The 12,301-nt window shown below is 42.7% G+C and overlaps 1 protein-coding gene and 1 long non-coding RNA gene across 3 annotated transcripts in view; one reads left to right on the top strand and one right to left on the bottom strand.

The window, feature by feature from the left end:
• LOC5577334 (MMS19 nucleotide excision repair protein homolog) overlaps positions 1-10,195 on the bottom strand; it is a 54,837-nt gene extending 44,642 nt beyond the window's left edge. Inside the window, exons 1-3 of one of the 2 annotated variants that reach the window (XM_021855106.1) lie at positions 10,093-10,195; positions 9,894-10,008; positions 9,096-9,829 (exon numbers count right to left, since the gene is read on the bottom strand). In XM_021855106.1, coding sequence (XP_021710798.1) covers positions 9,096-9,829; positions 9,894-10,008; positions 10,093-10,167 — 924 coding nt within the window. In that variant the 5' untranslated portion in view covers positions 10,168-10,195. Of the gene's footprint in view, positions 1-9,095; positions 9,830-9,893 lie in introns of both variants that reach the window. The other variant, XM_001656361.2, reaches the window with a different exon arrangement.
• A 782-nt stretch (positions 10,196-10,977) lies between these two features.
• On the top strand, positions 10,978-12,032 carry LOC110678817. The gene is made up of 2 exons (XR_002501963.1): positions 10,978-11,603; positions 11,669-12,032. It is a non-coding gene; the product is annotated as an uncharacterized LOC110678817 (long non-coding RNA).
• Positions 12,033-12,301: the final 269 nt, after the last annotated feature.

The raw sequence follows: 12,301 nt of genomic DNA, 5'->3' as shown, positions 1-12,301 counted from the left end.
AGGCAAATTTCATTAAAAAGCACTCTCGCAATACCTTTCAGATTCAAATTGGAAGCGTGGTAACAATGGCTCATCGAGAACAGCTTCGCGTGTATAGAGGTGGCGATTCCCACGAAAAACCTAACATAAGGGTGGTCCGGCGACAGCCGGGGGCAGACAAGGACAAGGATTCGAGCCAAGAATTTTTCGGATTTCCCGAGGATGAGGTTCAGAAGGAGAAGCGATACGTCAGAAAAAGGAAGTGCACCGAGAAGGTAGAGCATACGCCAGAACTTGCTCCCCGACGTTCTAAACGACAACGAACGGACAAGCGCAATGATGATTTTGTGTATGCGAAGTAGTGATAGTCGTGATGACTTCATACAGCGATATGTTGAATGTAGATTGGTAATAAAATTTGACCTTACTGTTGAGTGGAACCGCATGCAGAGCAAGACTCAAGCAAGGATTGGTGGCTACCTACATACATACAAGTAGTGATAGTCGTGATGTAGTCATAATGATTCTTAAGTTCGATCTGAATATTTTTTTTATTTGTATTTGAAATTGTAATTCTATCTGAACATGAATTAACATAGCTCTAAATGTTGATTGATATTGTAATTTGAATTCGAAACTTCTTCAAAGGGGGAAGGACTGAAGTGTTTAATATTAGCGTGAACATATTACGCATTCAATAGTTATTTTAATTAATAGTGTAATTCCGCTTAACGGAAACCAACACTATCAAGTGTAATGACTAACTGATTCACTTATACGAATGCAGACGAAGGTCTGATCGATCATAATAATAAACCTACGAGTCAGTAGATTCTGAAACCTAGCTGAGTACAGATCGCCTTTTTATTTCATTCCATCACAGTTCTCGCGCTTTATCTTTAGCCTCGGTTCAAGTCAGTTGTAGTTAAAACGTGAAATCTTTCTCTTTTCTCGGACTTATCAGTAGCCATTGCCAAACCAGGAAAGGACCCCACCTGTCCTTCGAGCTACAGTCTGCTTTCCTCAATAAGCAAGCTCTTCGAAAAGCTTATATACTCCCGGCTTCTGTCCCACACCGAGGCCAACAACATATTTCCGGAGGAGCAATTTGGGTTCCGCCGAGGTCACTCGACGGTCCATCAGCTCCAAAGAGTAGCGAATACCATCAACCAATCGAAAGCGATTTCGAAGATGACAGTCATGGCCCTGCTAGACGTCGAAAAGGCCTTCGACAATGTGTGGCACGACGGCATAGTCCACAAACACGCCCAATACAACTTCTCGGGGTACCTGGTGAAGATAATTTCCGGCTATCTTGAGGGTAAAACATTGCAGGTCTGTGTAGACAGTGCACTCTCGGATCCCTATCCGATTCCCGCCGGAGTCCCCCAAGGTAGCATTCTGGTACCCCTGATGTACAACCTGTATACGGTTGACGTCCCTCCGCTCCCATGTGGAGGCACCTTGTCGCTATTCGCAAACGACTCTGCGATTACCTACTCAGGACGTGTCATACGCCCCCTTGTGGGTAGGCTCCAACGCGGTCTTGACACGTACATCAAATTCCTCACGGATTGGAAGATACATGTCAACGGTTCCAAAACCCAAGTCATAGTATTTCCACACCGAAACTCCGAGCGACACAAACCGCAAACAAAAATCCGCATCCAAAATGCGGAAATCGAGTGGTCCCCTGAGGTCCGCTATATTGGACTGATGCTCGACAGCAAGCTCCTGTTCCGCTCCCATGTCGAAGACCGAGTATCGAAGGGAATCACCATGATGAAGTCCCTCTATTCCATCATCAATTATCGCTCAAAAATGTCCGTAAGCAATAAGCTTACTTACTTACTTATTTGGCTTTACATCAATTATCTTGATAAAGCCTCGCCAACAATATTTCGCCAATTCACTCGGTTCATGACCGCTTCTCTCCATCGTCTACTGTGACCCACGCTCTCCAGGTCCTGGTGCACCTGGTCAATCCATCTAGCTCGCTGCGCCCCACGCCTTCTTGTTCCGACCGGATTCGTAGCGAACACCATCTTTACAGGGTTGTTGTCCGGCATTCTTGCAACATGTCTTGCCCAGCGTATCCTTCCAGCTTTAGCTACCTTCACGATACTGGGTTCGCCGTAGAGTTGAGCGAGCTCGTGGTTCATCCTTCGCCGCCACACGCCGTTCTCCTGTACACCGCCGAAGATCGTCCTTAGCACTCGGCGTTCGAAAACCCCAAGAGCTTGCAAGTCCTCCTCGAGCATAGTCCACGCCTCATGCCCATAGAGAACTACCGGTGTTATGAGCGTTTTGTACATCGTACATTTGGTGCGGGGGTGAATCTTTCTTGACCGCAATTTCTTATGGAGCCCATAGTAGGCAAGATTTCCTCTGATGATGCGCTTTCGTATTTCCCGACTAACATTGTTGTCAGCCGTCAACAAGGATCCGAGGTAGACGAACTTGTCCACCACCTCGAAGGTATCTCCGTCTATCGTAACACTGCTTCCTAGGCGTGTCCTGTCGCGCTCAGTTCCGCCAACCAGCATGTACTTTGTTTCCGACGCATTCACCGCTAGCCCGACTCTTGTTGCTTCGCGTTTTAGGCGGGTGAACAAATCTGCCACCGTTTCAAATTTTCTCCCAATAATATCCATGTCGTCCGCGAAGCAAACAAATTGTCCGGATCTCGTGAAAATCGTGCCTCGACTGTTAAGTCCGGCTGTCCGCATAACACCTTCAAGCGCAATATTGAACAACAGGCACGGAAGCCCGTTGCCCTGTCGTAGTCCCCACCGAGACTCGAACGAACTGGAGTGTTCGCCCGAGATCTTCACGCAGTTTTGCACACCGTCCATCGTTGCTCTGATCAATCTTGTGAACTTCCCGGGAAAGCTGTTCTCGTCCATGATTTTCCATAGCTCTACGCGGTCGATACTATCGTATGCCACTTTGAGAACAAATGGTGCGTAGGGACCCAGTACGCACGGCATTTCTGGAGGATTTGCCGCACGGAAAAGATCTGGTTCGTTGTCGAGCGGCCGTCGATGAAATCTGCTTGATAACTTCCCACGAGTTCATTTGCTATAGGTGATAGACGACGGAAGAGTATTTGGGATAGCACTTTGTAGACGGCGTTTAGGATGGTGATTGCACGATAATTTTCACACTCCAGTTTGTCACCCTTTTTGTAGATAGGGCATATAACGCCTTGCTTCCACACCTCCGGTAGCTGTTCCGTTTCCCAGATTCTGACTATCAGCCAGACAAGCGGCCAACCTGTCCGGGCCCATCTTGATGAGTTCGGCTCCGATACCATCCTTGCCAGTAGCCTTGTTGTTCTTGAGCTGTTGAATGGCATCTTTAACTTCCCCCATCGTGGGAGCTGGTCGGTTTCCACTGTCCGCTGTGCTGACGTAGCCGTCGCCTTCGCTGTCCTGACTTTCTGTGCCTGTGTTCTCTGCGCCATTCGGGTGTTCATCGTAGTGCTGCTTCCACCTTTCGATCACCTCGCGTCCGTCCGTCAGGATGCTCCCATCCTTATCCCGGCATATTTCAGCTCGCGGCACGAAGCCTTTGCGGGATGTGTTGAGCTTCTGATAGAACTTCCGCGAACGATACAGCAACTCCATCTCTTGACATTCCACCTCTTCCAGGCGGCGCTTTTTGTTCCGGAATAGGCGGGTTTGCTGTTTCCGCTTCAGTCTGTATCGTTCCACGTTTTTCGCGTACCATGCTGCAGCATTGCAGCCCGCGCTGCATTCTTCTCCTCTAAAACCTCCTGGCACTCTTCGTCGAACCAATCGTTTCTTGAGCTTCGTTCCACATATCCGACAATGCTTTCGGCAGCGTCGTTAATGGCTGCTTTGACTGTCGTCCAGCAGTCCTCAAGAGGGGCCCTTTCGAGCTCGCCCTTACCGGCAACGCTGCTCAAGATGCTGCGCGTACGCATTGGCGACATCCGGTTATTTCAGTCGCGCTAGATTGCACCGAGGCGGGCGTCGGTACCGTACATCGTTGATGACGGATAGTTTTGGGCGCAGTTTCACCTTCATCAGGTAGTGGTCGGAGTCAATGTTAGCGCCACGATAGGTTCTGACGTTGGTTATATCGGAGAAGTGAGTCCATCGATCAAAACGTGGTCGATTTGCGATTCTGTCTGCTGAGGTGATCTCCAGGTGTACCGATACGATACGGGAGGCTGTGCTGGAAACAGGTGCTACGAATGGCCATATTCTTGGAGGCGGCAAAATCTATCAGTCGTAGGCCGTTCTCGTTCGTCAGCCGGTGGGCGCTGAACTTTCCAATCGTCGGTCTGAACTCTTCCTCCTGGCCAACCTGAGCGTTCAAATCTCCTATGATGATCTTGACGTCGTGGCTTGGGCAGCGGTCGTACTTGTCATCATCAGTGCTTCCGGAATGTGGGCTATGCACGTTGATTATGCTGAAGTTAAAGAATCGGCCTTTGATTCTTAACTTGCACATTCGTTCATTGATCGGCCACCACCCGATCACGCGCCTTTGCATATCACCCATCACTATGAAAGCTGTTCCCAACTCGCGTGTGTCGCCGCAGCTCTGGTAGATGATATGGTTACCTCTAAACGTTCGCACCAATGCTCCTATCCATCACACCTCCTGCAGCGCTACGATACTGAAACCAGTCAGTACATTGGAGAGTATGCGAGTACTTCAAATGAAGTTAAGAGATTTGCAGTTCCACGCACCGAGTTTCCAATCACTAGTCCATTTTCGTCGCTGTGGTCTTTGCCGATTGTTCCGGTCCGTATTCTCTCGTTGACGTTCCTATGCTGATGTGTTTTTACGGTTGACTTGCAGGGCCTGACACCAACCCTCTAGATTTCCGGAGGACCATTCCCCCTAAATGTTCGGAGGGCCATTTAGCTTAGAGTCCTTCTCTGGCACTCTCCTTCTCTGGCACTCTGGCTGCAGCCGCCCCTGACATGGGGAACAGACGCTGTTGTGAGCCGCTCCTAACATGGAGTACAGACGCTCAAGGTTTGCAGAAACAAAAGATCAAATAAATACATACGAATAGTAAAATGAGCTATTACGGCAAAATTTTATATTAGTTTGTTCTCATGAATTATTTAAATAAAGTCTTCAAATATCAAAATAATTTCATATTTTACTGTGATGGCGATGTTTGTTATTCTTTAGATATTGAAGTCGAGTCGAGTCTAGTACACGACACTGAAGACGGCCTTACAGTTGAGGTCGAAATACGCGTACCGTGACATGCTCTATTACCGTGAGGTTAAAAAAACTCAAGTTTCAATCGATCAGATAAAAATAACGTATGATTATTTTCTAGTCTTTCATGTTTTATATAGTAGACCGTTTTATACAATTTGCATAAAAAATATGATTTGAACCATTTTGAAAATTATAACCATAGTTACAGTTGATGTTGTTAAACATACCAGTGTTCCAAATACCGTGCATCTGACCCCGACTGCCGGGTCACATTTTGAAACATCTCTCAATTGAACGAATGAAGCGCATCAAAAAAAAAACTTTTGTATCAAACAACGTATTGAAGATTGCATGATTGATTCGGGAAATAAAATATATATTTCACTTTGGCATTTTGTAATTGTAATTGTAATTGCTCAATCCACACCCTGGCAGACAATTATCCGCCCATCTAGACACGGGCTGGGTGAGGACCTACCAAGCCTCCCCCGTTAACATGTCCTATACCGTTTAGCACACCGGGATCTTCCACAAGCAGGCGCCGGAATTAAAGCGGTCCCACAAGCTTCAGATACATTAAATAGATATAGTCCCTCTGGCACTAAACCGAATAGCGGCCTTCATATTACACTAGCACTGCCTATCCCGCACTCCAAACAAAATGCCAGAAGTAGCGTGCCGTGTAGAACATCCGATGTTCTACACAGCACATCACCTCCGACACCATGCTCAACGTACAGCAAAGACATCGCTAATAAAAAGCGGAATGCGTCATTCGATTCAGTGCCAGAGGGACTATAAATGTAACGAAGAGGAAATGAAAAGATAGTAGAGATGGTTTGGTTGTTGGATTGCTGAAACGAGAAGAAATAAAGTCATTACGTTAAAACGTGGTTTTTATAGTTGAATAAATGTATCGATAGTTTCTCATCTGTTTCTTTTCCGTGTCGTAGTTGCGTCGATTCTATCCACCTCGAGTTTTGTCGTCTCCGCTCGAGCAATGAGGACCGCGATGAAATGAAAATATAAAAAATATAAAAATATGACCATTAGTGTTTATCTATTATTTAATGTGGTTCTCATTTGCTTTTAAATACCTAAGTAACATGTGAACTCTGCCTCTATCAGAAAATTCTAATGAATTATATTTAATTCTCCTGCACTTTCCCTAACACAAAGTATTCCTATTTAGTAAGACATTTACAAGTGCAAAAGCGCAAATAAAAGTGTGGGACCTCATCGAATCATGTTGATGCCCTCAGAGCATTCATTCTTCGATTTGCGAAAAATGAGTCCGCTGAAAACACCGACCCGACTCGACGCAATCGCGCACCTCTACCAACGCCTCCGCACATGTAAAAACATCTGCGATAAACCTGTGGTGTGAAAGAAATGCGCAATATTATTTTAATTTCAATCCTAACTGCATGACCCGTAGGCTCTATGCGTATGATTGTTCATTATTTTAGCTAAATATACCAGTTATTCCTGTACATCAGAAGAAAAGAAAAACGATTAAGAATATCTTGCAGCGTAAAGTTTAAGTGATCAAATATTAATCCTTTCTTCGAACCTAATTTCATTATACATTGGGTTATGCTATGCTTCGCGTGTGATACGAACAATTAGATTTATCAATATAATGCATTAGCATCCAAACAAATACCCTAGAAAATTTTCTTATTGTCCGACAAACATTTTAAAACAATTACGAACTGCAAAAATTCAACGGTAACTTTACTCAACAAAGCTTTCATTCGATCACCCTTAAAATACACAGTCATCAGTAGACCATGCACTATAATATCCTCCTAATATAACGCAGAGCTAAAAATCCTCTCTTGCGTTACCCAATCTGAACAAGAAAACATTTTCAAATACTTCCCATAATTTGTGCACGGCAAAACAGATTCCACTTTCTACGTAATTTAACCTAGTATGAACAGCTGCCCAACTCTCCAAACCTGCGCCCTCCAAGATCCAAGGTGCTGCTGCCTTACGTTCAAAACTTCTTTCCTCAAAGTCTGTCTATCAATTCCGAACTCTATTGCATACTACCATACCAATCAGACCCTATTCCTGACAAAACACAGAGTCATAACCCCAATATGATGGATTTACCCAGTAAATCCACAACCTTGTCCTAACCTCTCTTACGTATCGCTATCCTCGAAAGTCACCCATATTGATGCTTGGCAAAAAATATCAGTATTCAATCCACCAATCCCAAATTACACCACATTACGTTGGTCCGTTTGGCGTCGCCGGTGGATACCTGTTCTGACATTCGTTTCTTTTAAACTCCATTTCAACCATGTCCCTCCACTTTATCAATACGAATGTTGACGAATCACGATAATCTGAAGATCGTGACCAGAACGGAGGTAGGATAAATCACTAGGGACCAACTACCACCTATATATTTCACTTTGGCATTTTGGAATTATAACTGAAACACGGTATTTGGAACACATAAGCAACCGTGCCCTAATACCGTGTGTTGGCACCAGGCGATTACATTCTAACATTATTTTTGTTTGTTTGTGTGTGCAACTTTAGTTCAAGTTTGTCATGGCTTTGTAAATACTACTTAATGTGCTAACGTTTGTGACAATCATTTGGAACAATAAATAATATAATATGCTAGAAATCCACAAAATTCCCAAATACACGGTATTAGGCAACACACGGAATTAGAGCAGGTCACGGTACTGTCAAAGGATACAAACTCTAGTGGAATTAAATGGTATAGTACTAAATTCGGTTTTTTCATCTACTTACAGATATTGAATGTTTTTTTTTTAGAATTTTTGCACAAATAACAAATTTTACCATGATAGTATATTTTGTTATTGATTAGTTATTACATGACTTTCAAGAATAACAGACCAATGACCAATATGATTACAAAATTTGTTCTTATTTCTTTTTTCACGGAGACGAACCAGCCACTGGCTGAAAGTCTCCTTAATAAAGATAATATAAATAAATAAATTGTTCTCATTTTAACATTATTTTGTTATTCACCTCTACCCGAGTAGTATTAAGTTTTGTTCACTTTCTGCAAGTAGAAAAAATGGTTTCTACATCAATCTGTTCGTCATAGTATCATGAAACTTCGGTATTCATACGGGACATTTAAAAAAATGTTAGATACAAATACTCTCGGTAAAAATGGCATTCGTTTCAACGTCTATTGTTGTCCATTACAAAGGACGAAAGAAAATACACAAGAATGTTGTAGTAAATCTTTCAAAGAGATCTTAACGTCTTCTGGATGTATATCGTCAGGAATTTCGCCAAAAAGCTTTAGTATTTTCAAACAGACATTTAGTAAATATGTCCAAATTCAATTTAGTAGGTGGTTTAGTAGTAGAACCTGAAAGATTGGAATTTCTGTTGAAATTTTTTGTGAAGTTCAACAATGAATTGCAAAATTTTTCATTAACTAAACTGTTCATATTTTTAAATCCCCACAAGAATCGCTAGTCCTGTCTGAAAAAAACATCCCTGAAAAATACTTAAAGGAACCTTGGACGATATATCAGAGAAAACAATAATATAATTCTCTAAAGAAATCCCAGAACAAATTGTTACTGTCGAGTATTTTTGCGGACGAGTTTGAAACAACAGTTGAATGTCTTTCGCTAGAAACTTTATAGAAATGTGTGAATGTTTAAAGTTTTCTTAGGAAGATCTACGGAGAACTTCTCTGAGAAATCGCTAAGAATATTTTCCCAATCGAATCCTGTCGAAACTTGAGCCTATTTTTCTTTCCAAAAATCTTAAGACTGAAACTGTCTCTAAAGAGTCTTTAGAGATCATTAACTAAAAATATATACTTTTTAGATACTCTCATTTAAATAGTGATAAAAAAGAATATTTTTTTCTCAAAAACTTACCAGCAATCGCAGGGAATCCAACTTGGCCACAATCAGCTCACTTTCCAGCTTTTCCAACAACAACGGGACACAGTACTCGGCGAATTCCTTCGCCCCACACAGGCACTGTTCCAGCTTTCCCGCCAGCAAATCCCGGGTGATGGCCTCGGGGTCGCTCTGGTTCGGATGGAAATCGATCGGGAAGTAACAGGCAAAGATTTCGAACATTTCCTCTCCCAGGTGCAGCAGTGGATATTGGCGCAAAAACGTCGGCATGTACTCGAAGAGGAAGATAAGATTCCTTGGGTCACGCTCCCCATCGATTGCCCCAATGACCCCGTACACAAAATCCGCTCCCATGGCCTTCAACTCGTCCTGGTTGTGTTCCGCCAGGACGCTGAGGAAGCGGAAATATTTGGCGCGCTCATCTTTCGCTTGACTCTGGCAGGGAATGTTCAGGAACAGAGCGCTGGCCAGTTTACTGCCCGATCCGTTGGGGAAGCTTTTCATTCCGGCCAGTGCCAGGACGCCGTCCAGAATGGCCGGGATCACCGAGTGGTGATCTTTCACTCGATCACAGTAAAATGCCGTGAGGAATTCCAGCTGCTTTTCGGTTAACAAATCGGTGGGAAGGTTTTTCAAAACCTCAGAAAGCAGCTGGGTGGCCTTCATTCGGATGCTGGAGTCTTCATGGGTTAGAGCAGGGCCCAGTTCCTCAACGAACTCGGAGATGTCCAACTTTTTGCTGGAGATCTCTGTAAAAAAGAAAGATATCGTTGCTTGAAGTTCACGCCCAGCTCAAGATTCGTTGTTATTTACCTTCGCAAAGTTTATCGCACTTATGATGCAGCTTGGACTCATTCTTCAGCACTTCGACCAACGTCGAATGTGACCACGGGAATTTCATTGTTAACTGGACTTCACTATCTTTTACCTGACAAGACGGTATACGATAACAGATTTATTTAAGGAAATCCTCTACAGACTCGTCCCGAGATATTGAATTTCGAATAATAACCTTCACGAAAACAGCACACGACGGTTTTATATCTGTCTCGACGAAATTCTCAAAACAGCGAACAAAGGAAAACATCAACAAACACGAAACAAAAAGATCGGTGCGAGAGGGAAAGGAACGGAAACACGCTGAAAAAATGGTGACCAAAATGTCGGCCAATGCACATCATGCAACACTAAAGAGCCTGTAAACAAAGAGACGAAAAAATTTCCAATATAGCTTTTCACGAGCGCTATAACTGAAAAGACATGATAAGGGCTCATTCATTTATTTCATAACGCTGAAATTGGCCATTTTGGACACCCATCCACCCCCTTATAATGCTTTTTGTATGAATATTATTCAATTTTTGTATGGGCCGTAACATCCCCTCTAGCGTTATGAAATTTGTGAATGGGCCCTAACGCAGACCATATTGGGGGTTAAATTAAAACATGTTCACTACCGTGTACCCTCGCTAATTTGAACGGTACCTCATGCAAACCATCGGGGTTCATTTTTAATTTGAACATCTAGTCACCCTAGAACCAAAGACAAATTAAAGACCCCGATGTCCCTTGCAGTTGCCCAAAATGTTATGGCTCATAAGGTAATCTAGAATGCCGTGAAAAGTGTACTGCGATCTGTCAAACTTGGGTACCTTTTGTACTACCGAGGGACCAAATGCAGTACTAGAAGTGGTACACAATCTGAGCCCGAGTGTGACGGACCTGCTAGAACCGTGTAACCTCTTTCTCTGTTTTGTTTTGATTTTGCGTTCTGTTTCAAAGCGTTCCATTCTACTTTACTCCGTTCCATGAGCTAAATGACGTTTGAATCATTTTTTATCTGAACGATGTGGAAATTAGCAGGGTACAGATTAAAAAGTGTTCAGATTAAAAGTGGTCAAACCAATTGGTTAACGGGGGTACCCGGTACTTGATTTTTACAGTATCACAATATTGTGGTGAAAAATACCATGTTTTGACAACAAATCAGCATGGTGGGACTTATCATGCGCATGGTTATAATGAGAACAAATAGTAATATTTGTAGTCATTTTCCATTCTGAATGAAACTGAACACGTTTTTTTTACTTCCACAAATCAAACACGTCTATTCACAGTTAAACAAACCAACAAACTGAATTTACATTTGTAAAATCTATGGGTACTACGATCACGATTTCTTTTGCGCTTCTACTTCCTCTCCTCTCTTTTCCTAATTACTCCTAGTTACCATCTTAACCCTTACGTTCCCTACAATATTATTTTGTTTTAGGTGATGATCGCAAAATGAAAAGCTTGATGCAAGGGGCAATACAGTGTTCAAAGCAGAGTGAATCTGGAGCAGTTCAGAGTAACTCTGAGCAACTCTGAGGAATTTGCGGTTCGAAATTCCCACCTTTGAATCATCTTGATTTTGGCAAAGCGGTTCGAAAAAAAAGAATAACAGACCAAACTCAGTTTGACATATCGAAACAGCGATAAATAATGAAGATGAAAGGTTTTGAAGTAATTATTGATTGTAAAGTAATTAAACCATATTTATATGATTTTAAATTTCAAAAATTTATTATGATTATTTATTTTTCTAGGAAAAATTTCTAAGCCACATACAGCAATGGATTCAGTGTGAAAAACATGTTATTTGCAACTATCAAACGGTTATCCTGCCGCATCTACGCCTACGCGGTGACAAGCCTGAAGATTAAATCCAGCAAGGACAATATTCGCCCGAAAAAGACACAAGACCGATCCTCATGAAGGACAAAACTGCAAATAAGATGAATTTCCAGTGCCGGGAAGAAAAATGTATGTTCGAAGGCGAATGGGGCCGTTCACAATCCGGGCTAGAAGCAGGAACTACTTCCTGTCGGAGACTTAATTCAGTTTCGATGTCGAGTCTGTATTTGAATATTCCGTATTTATACCGAGAATAAAACGTAAATTGAAACAGTTTTCATGTACTTTTATTATCATTATGGAACTCATAACAGAGAAGACACGCGATGAAAGATAGTTCATTATCACGTCGTGCCAAAGGTTTTATTACAAAGTACTTCAGGCTACACTACAGGCAAAACTCCATTCAGGATGGTTCATGATACTCTTCTCAGACTGTGATTTTCTTCGACGCAGCATACGCATTGTCCTGCCGAAAAAATGTTGACGGTTCGGCTACATCTGCTGTTTGTGATTAATTCATATATAATTACAACGTAAACTTT

Source organism: Aedes aegypti, chromosome 3, assembly GCF_002204515.2.
Source record: "Aedes aegypti strain LVP_AGWG chromosome 3, AaegL5.0 Primary Assembly, whole genome shotgun sequence".
In the NCBI taxonomy this organism is placed as follows: Eukaryota; Metazoa; Arthropoda; class Insecta; order Diptera; family Culicidae; genus Aedes; species Aedes aegypti.
This window is presented reverse-complemented; position numbering and strand designations above follow the sequence as displayed.